Source organism: Nyctereutes procyonoides, unplaced genomic scaffold (genome assembly GCF_905146905.1).
Source record: "Nyctereutes procyonoides isolate TBG_1078 unplaced genomic scaffold, NYPRO_anot_genome, whole genome shotgun sequence".
Taxonomy (NCBI): domain Eukaryota; kingdom Metazoa; phylum Chordata; class Mammalia; order Carnivora; family Canidae; genus Nyctereutes; species Nyctereutes procyonoides.
This window is the reverse complement of record NW_026575125.1, coordinates 115382611-115390138: the sequence shown is the minus strand read 5'-3', so window position 1 is coordinate 115390138 and position 7528 is coordinate 115382611. Positions and strand designations below refer to the sequence as shown.

Here is a 7528-nt window from a genome sequence, read left to right as displayed (position 1 = left end):
TGGATTGCGTCATTGTGTGGTTTGTTGTTGTGGTTTTTGTGTGAGGTTTTGTGTGTTGTTGTGGTTGTTACCTGTGAGGATGCCGGGCCACCTGCACCCCCACCAGCCGTTGACTGGAATGGCCTGTCTCTTCTGTGCTGCACTCAAGTGGTCCTGCATCCCTTGGCGGATGGGGTGGCCCTGCCTTTGAGTGGGCCTCTGTGGAAGGCACCTGGCTCTTTGGCCAGATGCACTCAGCTGCTGACCGGCAACTTCCCGGCATCATGGGGGGAGGGGGTCCCTGAGGAAAGCCCCCCTCCCCCGTTTCAAGATAGGTCAGTGACATAAGGGGACTCTGCCGAGGTCTGGAGGGAGGCTATGCTCAGGTCCCCCCACCCCCCGGGCTTGCCTCGCCCCACCCTAGCCGGCTCCTCCGCTGGGTGTGCAAAGATGCTGCTGTTTCAAAGGAAAGAGGACTCTCGGGGGCCAAAACCTGTCCTGGGCCAGGACTCCCAGCCTCCTCGGGGGTATCCGATGAGGCACGGGTAGCATCGAAAGTGAGAAAACAACACAGACTCGCCTTGCTCAGTAGGTCATTTATTTACTGCCAGAGTTTTGCTTTTCTTTATTAAAGCCGAAAATAGATTTGCGGTTACAGAGTGGTGTTTTTATCTGTCACCATTGGCCTGTGAGCTTACGGACCCGGATTTTCCTTGAAGTGTTCACAGAGTGCACACTTGTAATCTGAGGAGCCCTCGTGTTCCTCGTTCTCACTTGGGGCCTCGTTTGGGGGCATGACCGAGAGGGCAGCCAAGAGGATGGAATAACAGGTGTTGTAGAGTGACATCACTGACCTGTAATCTGGGTAAACGGGGGGTGCGGGGGGCAGTTCCCCTGCGCCGTCCCTCCCGGCCAGGGCCGGGGATGCGAACATCACATTCCTGGAGGTACCCTCCCCACTGGGACCAGCCAGCTCACTGGGGCCATGATTTTCGGTGGCGTACCCAGCTACACTGCTCAGAGACCAGATGCCAGAGAATGTGAACGACTGGGTGCCACTGGGTCCCTGAGCATTTGGGGCTTCCCTGGGGGCCTCCTTGTCCTCTTTGGTGGATTCCTGGTGATGGATTCGTGGAGAACGTCTCGTGGCTGCCGTGGGCTTCTTTCTCTTGGGAGTGGTTGCGCTGCTCCCTGAGCACGCAGTGGTGGTTTTCAGGTCACCTTTTCTCTGGACATTGTCAAGGAACAAGGGCCTGTCTCTCTGAAAGTTAGAATTTCGGTAGATCTGAAACAAGAGTCCTCATGTTAGTCACTGTGGGAGGGGAAGGTTCATGGCGGCCGCAGCCACCAAGGCAGCCACCCCCCACCCCCACTGTCACAATGGCCAGGTTCCATTGTGATGGCATCCCTTTAGGTTGCCCACCGGGGCTGTCCAACCCGAGAGGCCAAGCTTATGAACTACACATGATATGTGGGTTCAGGTGTCCACGTGCCTATTTGACATGACCTAGCCTGTGTCTGGGCCCAGCAGCACTCTCTCCCTGAGGGGCTTGTAGGTTCGAGGGGAAGGCCTAGCCTTTCTCTCCCTTGATAACAGGGTCACAGGAGAGAGATTGTCCTGGGAAAGGAAACCCTTCTGGGAGGGGAGTCATCTAAGTCCGCTGGGACTATGTGAGTGGGACAGACAGAGAACAGGGGAGGGGGCAGGCGAGGCCTTTGTACTTTACCATCATTTTCTTGTTGCCCAGAGAGTGACCTGAGGGGTTGCTGGCTCGGATTTTGCTGAACCCGTACAGGTTCATGAGGCGGATGAAGCTCTTTAAGCTGTCAGTCTCGAAGATCCTCTCTGCGCCTCTCCGGTGAAGAACCTCCCGCTGGAAGAGGTCTTTGTCGATGACCACGGCGTCGCCGTCCTCGTTCCAACGCACCGACGCGAAGGCGTCGTCCTCCACGATCCTCCAAAGCTTCCTCGGGAAGGAGAGCCCGAGAATGTTTTCTTCCACGTTGGCGGCACCATGGTCTTGGGCCTGTGGCTGTGGGTTGTCTTGCGGTCCTGGATCTCGGTTCACAGCTTCATCCTCATTCTTCTCGAAAATCTCCCCGGAATCCACATTTGGATCCGGGGATAAATCAGACGGGATCCCTGTCGCTGGCTGTCCATCCCCAGGTGGGGCTGGCTTGACTTCATACATCTTGTCGGTACCCTGACTAGCCATGGAGCCAGTCTAGATCAGGAGCATCTTTGCCCCGAGACTGTCTCACTGGACGTTCGAGTCAGAAATGCCTTGGGCCAGTGCAGGGACGCCCAATAAATAGTGTTCACAGGATTCTAGAGCCCGGTCGTGGGGCAACCAGCTGCCTGAGTCCCCACCCTCTGTCACGTGATGTCACAAAGGTGGCTCAGAGCCGGTCTGCACAGGGAGCCCTGGCCAAGGCTGGGGGAGGGGCCACACACAGGGCCCCCAGCTCCTCTCTTGTCTCAAAGTACACAAAAGTATGGTCCACCTTGCCCAGAAAGTCTCCCGTCTGTAGGCAGGCACATTGCTTCCTGGGGCCTGGCCCAGGGAGGGTAGGGAAACCCAGATCCCAGCTCCATGCCCACCCCTAGAGACGGCGGGGGGCACCCACTGGGGGCCTCCGATCAGCTCAAGGGCCAGGCCCTGCGTGGTCCTGGCTTGGCTACTGCCCAGTCCCGCCCCAGTCGGCAGGGCCCTCGGGGGGCAGTCCCTGGAGGTCCAGTTGGCCTAGTCTCACTCGGTAGCCCCCCTCTTCTTTGTGACCCCCCCCACTTCCTGCTATGGTCTCTCCCACCTGCTCCTGCTGGCAGTTGGTCCTGCTCAGCTGGGCCTGAGCATACAGTCCCCTGTTCCCATCCCTGGGTCAAGTTGTCCCCAGAGTAGGGCTGTGCTCGAGCACGGTGGGAGCATACCTCTTGTTCCTCGACCTCGGTGTCCCCCACAGCACCCCCTCCTCTGCTGTGCCATAGAGTCTCCTGTGAGCTCAGCTTGTCCCTGCTCTCGTCCCTCTCCACGTCACAGTGTGATTGCTTTTAGTTTCTACCTGTTCCCTCGAGAAATTACCCTCGCCACCCAAGATGGGCTCACCCTGGGGACACTTGAGTTGGCCCTTTGCGGCCCTCCCGCACACACCTGCCTCCAGCCTCCCCCAAGGCTGGCTGCCTCTAAAGCCCTGCTTCCTGGCCTGGTAGAGGGGTTTGGGCCCAGCCTGCCCAGATTTCTGGCCCCCCGCTTCCTTCCAAACTGGATCTCCTGGGAGCATTTCCCCTTTCAATGTCTTGATCGTGGGGTGCGGCATATGTTGTGTTGAAACAAATCACTTCACAGACCCGCTCCCAGGCCGGCCCCACCGCCCTCGCCCCGAGCCCACGCCCACCCCGACTCCCGTGTCGCCCTCCCGCCTCCACCTCACTGGCAGATACACTGAGTACTGGTGTTGGCTCCGGGCTGATGTTTCAAAGGGCCTGCTTCCTACAGACTCACTTGCGAGCAAGATTCCTATTCGGTTAGCGGGATGGGACTAGCGGCCAATGTGGAGTACCTGAAACCAGGAGAGCCTGGGTGTGGGCGGGGACAACACCTCGGTCAAAGTCATCTTCACGTACGAGAGGGCGGGACGGCGGTGTGGGGGATACATGTTCTTTCCCCCCAGAGCCACTCTGTTCTCCATCCTCACTGGTGCCATGGCCAGGCCGCCCCCCCACCCCTCCCCGGGAGGCCCTAGCTCCTTGTGCCAGCTCCGCCACCCAGAAGGGCCAGTCGCCCTCTCTGAGGCTCAGTCCTCTGTGTCTAAACAGGGAGCGCCACGCAGGTTTGAGAGAGAGCCTCCCGAGGGGACTTTGAGTCCAAAAGTTGGAACCCTCCATGAGCCCCCGGCTCGGGACGCGGGCCTGCTTCGTTTTCTTCGTGCTTCTCCACACTTTCCCTGGTGTTCACTCTAGAGTCAGCAAGGGCTGGCGGGGCCTGCCGTGAGACCTGAGCAATTCAGTGGCAGCCTCAAGGAAAGCCACACTTTAAAAGCCATTGCTGGCTTCTCCTAAGCAGCCCTAAGACTTTCAGAGCTCTCTCGAGGATGAAGAGGGTACTTTGCCGAGGCCTCGGCGAGCCCTGAGCTCTGCTGGTGCCGTCGAGGTACGGTCCCGTTGGGTGGGAGGGAAATGGGAGAGGAGATGGCTTCGGGATGCACAGTCTGGTGCTCCGCAGAGCACGCAGGCATTGGGTGGGGTCAGGCTGGCTTGAGGCCCTCTCAGGTCCTAGCTCTTCTGTGGGACCCTTGCCTGACGTTCTGTGTTTTGAGTCCCCAAATCTCAGCTGGGGCCGAGTCAAGGACAGCAAGCGCATCTTGTCCCCTGAGGAGGACAGAGCCACAGTGCCGTCTTGGGTGGAGGCACTGGCCTATGGGAAACTCGGCCTCCCGCGGCTAAGCCATCTGGGCCCTGGCATGTCAGCCCGGGCCCCGGGGCCGCCACGGAGACGGGCCTTCTTTGCTTCCTTGCTCAAGACCCCTTGGCAGAGAGGATTGCTCTGGCATGGCCCAGAGGCCCCAGAGCTGGCCAGAGCCCCGGGCCGGCGACTCCAGCAGGACACGGCCAGGTGGGCTAGGAGGACGGCCACCCCGAAGGGGACACTAGGTCCGTGTGAACTCACCACAGCTTCTGCGTGGCCCTGGGGAAAGTGCTGAGAGCTGGGCCTGGGGCCCAAGGCCCTCGGGCTGTCTGGGGCTCCCCGGGGCCCAGCAGCCGCCCCTCCTCGGCCTCATCCCTGCAGGCGCCACCCTTGCCCTGTCATGGGTCCCTGCACACTTCAGGGGCCTCCTCAGCCCTGTCAGGAGGAAGCCTGTGTGGCAGCCGCGGCCCCCGGGGCAACGTCCCAGGCTGCCTCCTCCTCCTCCCCGGCCCCAGAGGCCCGCCCCCCGCCCCCCCATGGCCTGCACTTGCGCTGTGGGGCACAGCACCCCGGGCCGGGCCCCCCGACACCGTGCTCCCCAACCTCGGGTCCTGTAGGGCCCCGCACCAGCCCCAGGCCCCACGGCGATAGGTCTGATCACAGCAGCTGCGTCCTGGGGCACCCCGCTCACATCTTCCTGCACGGGTGCCACTGTTTCCCATGCAGCTCACAGTGGCAGACTGCCGGCCACCCCCACCCCACCCACCTCACCCTACCTCTGCTGGGAACACGAGCTGGAGCCCCACGGTTCTGAGACCCCAGGCCTGGCTCCCTCTCGAGCTGCCGAGCTGCTGAGTCCCCTCCCCGCGCGGTCTGTCGCTTGCCTTTGTCCAGGAGCCTGCTGGGCCGGGAACAGATCACCTCACAACCGGGTGGCTTAGGAATAAGGAACAGTCATTTCTCCTGGTGCTGGAGGCTGGAATTGTGAGGTGCCAGCAAGGGGGAGCCAGAGCCCCGTCCTGGCTCCAGCTGACACCTCCTCCTGGGTCCTCTCATGTTGGAGGGGCCTGGGGAACTCTCCGGAGCCTCTCTTAGAAGGTGGAGCCCCATCCAGGAGGGTTGCGCCCTCTGAAGCACCTCCCAGAGGGCCTGTCGCCAAACGCCATCGTGTCTGGCACTTGGGATTTCCACACATGTTGGGGGGGGGGCACGTCCCGACCATAGCGCTCCCATCCTGCCTGCTGCCCCCCTGGCCATAGGCCCCTGGGCGGAGTCCTGCTGGGAGGGGCTCCCCTGTGACTGGACCTGTGCCAGCGCCACCCAGGGGCGCTGCTGGCCTTGCAGCCTCTCCTGGTCTGGTCCTCTTCCTGGAGCAGCCCCAGATCCCTGGAGCCCCCCGCGATTGCTGATGGGCCCTTGGGAAGTGACAGGTCTGTCCCTCAGAGGCTGGTGTGGATCCAGGGTGAGGTACCAGGGTTCAGCAGTCAGTTGAGGGGCCCCTGAAGACGGCGAGGCCAGAAAGGCATCGGAAAGCTCCTGCCCGTCACGGGGACTCCTGCTGTAGGGAAGCCACTGCCTTGGGAGAGGCTGACCCCAGAAGCCTGGCCGGCTGGCTTGCACACCAAGCCCAATGTGCACGTGTCCCCGGTGGCTGGGCCGCCTTGGCGTCCCCGGTGGCTGTGCTGGAGGGGAAGCAGGCAGCTCCACAGACAGACCCCGAGCTCTGGGAGCGTGGCCACCCTGGGGGGCCCCCACGCGGGGCCCACATCTCTGCAGATACCTTAGGGCCCATCCTGCGGGTGGATTCCTTACAGACACGCATGACACAGGGCTTGTCCTCCTGCTGCCCGTGCACGTGGCATTGTGACCCACACCCGAGAGGGGCTCCTAACTCAGGATGCCTGCCAAAGGGGCGAGGCCCCGGGAGGCCCTGAGAGGCCCCAGGAGTGGAGCGGGGTGCCCCAGGAGCTCAGTGCAGATCTGCTCAGACCCACTCGAGTGGACGGAGCTCTGCTGTCGCCTCCTCATGCAGGATGGCCCGGCTCCCTGCAGTCTACCACGAGGACTGGTGGCCTATGTCCCCCTCCTTTCTCCTGCTGCACCTACCGGGTTGTGAGGGGCCTCAGGCACCACCCACCCCCACCCCGGGAAGGCCTTGCTTCTTCCTCCCCCCCTCCCGACCAGGATGAAGAGTGACTTACACCCATTCCACAAACTAGACAATTCAGGATGTCCTCCCGACTGCCTCTGGACCATGCTGGGTGTTTCTGGTTCCTTCTACGACAAAGGTGCTATGCGAACATGCTTTGACACCTACTGCCTAGGACGCCTCCAGGCCAGTGGGTCTGGGGGACAAGCCTGGGTGATGCGAATAATGTAGTTCGGTTACTGACCTGACACACCGATTTTGTAATTGCGGAGGAAAAGCAAATCCACCCCTGGGCACACGGGGGAACGGGGAGAGCTTTGGGATCTTGGGGTTCCGGAAGTGCTCCTGGAAGCCTTGCCCTCCTCCCCAGGAAAACCCCCGTGCTGCCCGTGTGAAGGCCACGCAGCCAGAGGCCACCATGACTACTGAGCCTTGCAGCACCGTGACACACATGGGGCGTGGACAGGCAGGGTGGCCAGGATCCCCCGCAGTTGTCCACTCTGCATACAGAGACAGCAGCACATTCCACACGGGAAGGGCTCAGCCCTACCAGGCTGCCCATGCCGACCCTGCCAGTCCCAAACCCTGGAACGTTACCTGTCCCTGTGACCAAAGGGCTCTAAGGCAGAGCATCCCCAGGCCCACCCTGGGGTCCGTGAAGTGGCCGGAGCAGCTCACAGAACGCAGGCGCACAAGTCACTTCCTCCATCACTGGTGGATCATGAAGGATGTAGCTCAGCAGCGGCCAGACACAAGAGCGGCACAGACCAAGTGACGTGGGAAGGGGTGCAGAGCTGCTGCTCTGTCCGCGCGGCCCCTCTCCCACACCTCCCAGTTCACCAGCCTGCCAGCTCTCTGGCCCTGTGCCTCTGGGGTGTAGGGGAGGCTCCATCACCCGATCCCCAGCCCCTCTGCTCTCCCTGGGGCTGGGGGTGGGCTGAAGGTTCCATCCCTCCACTGGCCTGGGTGGTTCTCCTGGCCACCAGGCCCTATCCCA

At 61.8% G+C, this 7528-nt stretch overlaps 1 protein-coding gene across 1 annotated transcript; it reads right to left on the bottom strand.

Moving 5' to 3' along the window:
* Positions 1 to 673: 673 nt before the first annotated feature.
* LOC129518125 (heat shock transcription factor, X-linked member 3-like) lies at positions 674 to 2208 on the bottom strand. Its single transcript, XM_055338136.1, has 2 exons — positions 1707 to 2208; positions 674 to 1264 (listed from the first exon to the last, which is right to left on the bottom strand). The coding sequence occupies exons 1-2, from the start codon at positions 2193 to 2195 to the stop codon at positions 674 to 676; spliced, it is 1080 nt and encodes a 359-aa protein (XP_055194111.1). The 5' UTR covers positions 2196 to 2208.
* Between the last annotated feature and the right edge of the window lie 5320 nt (positions 2209 to 7528).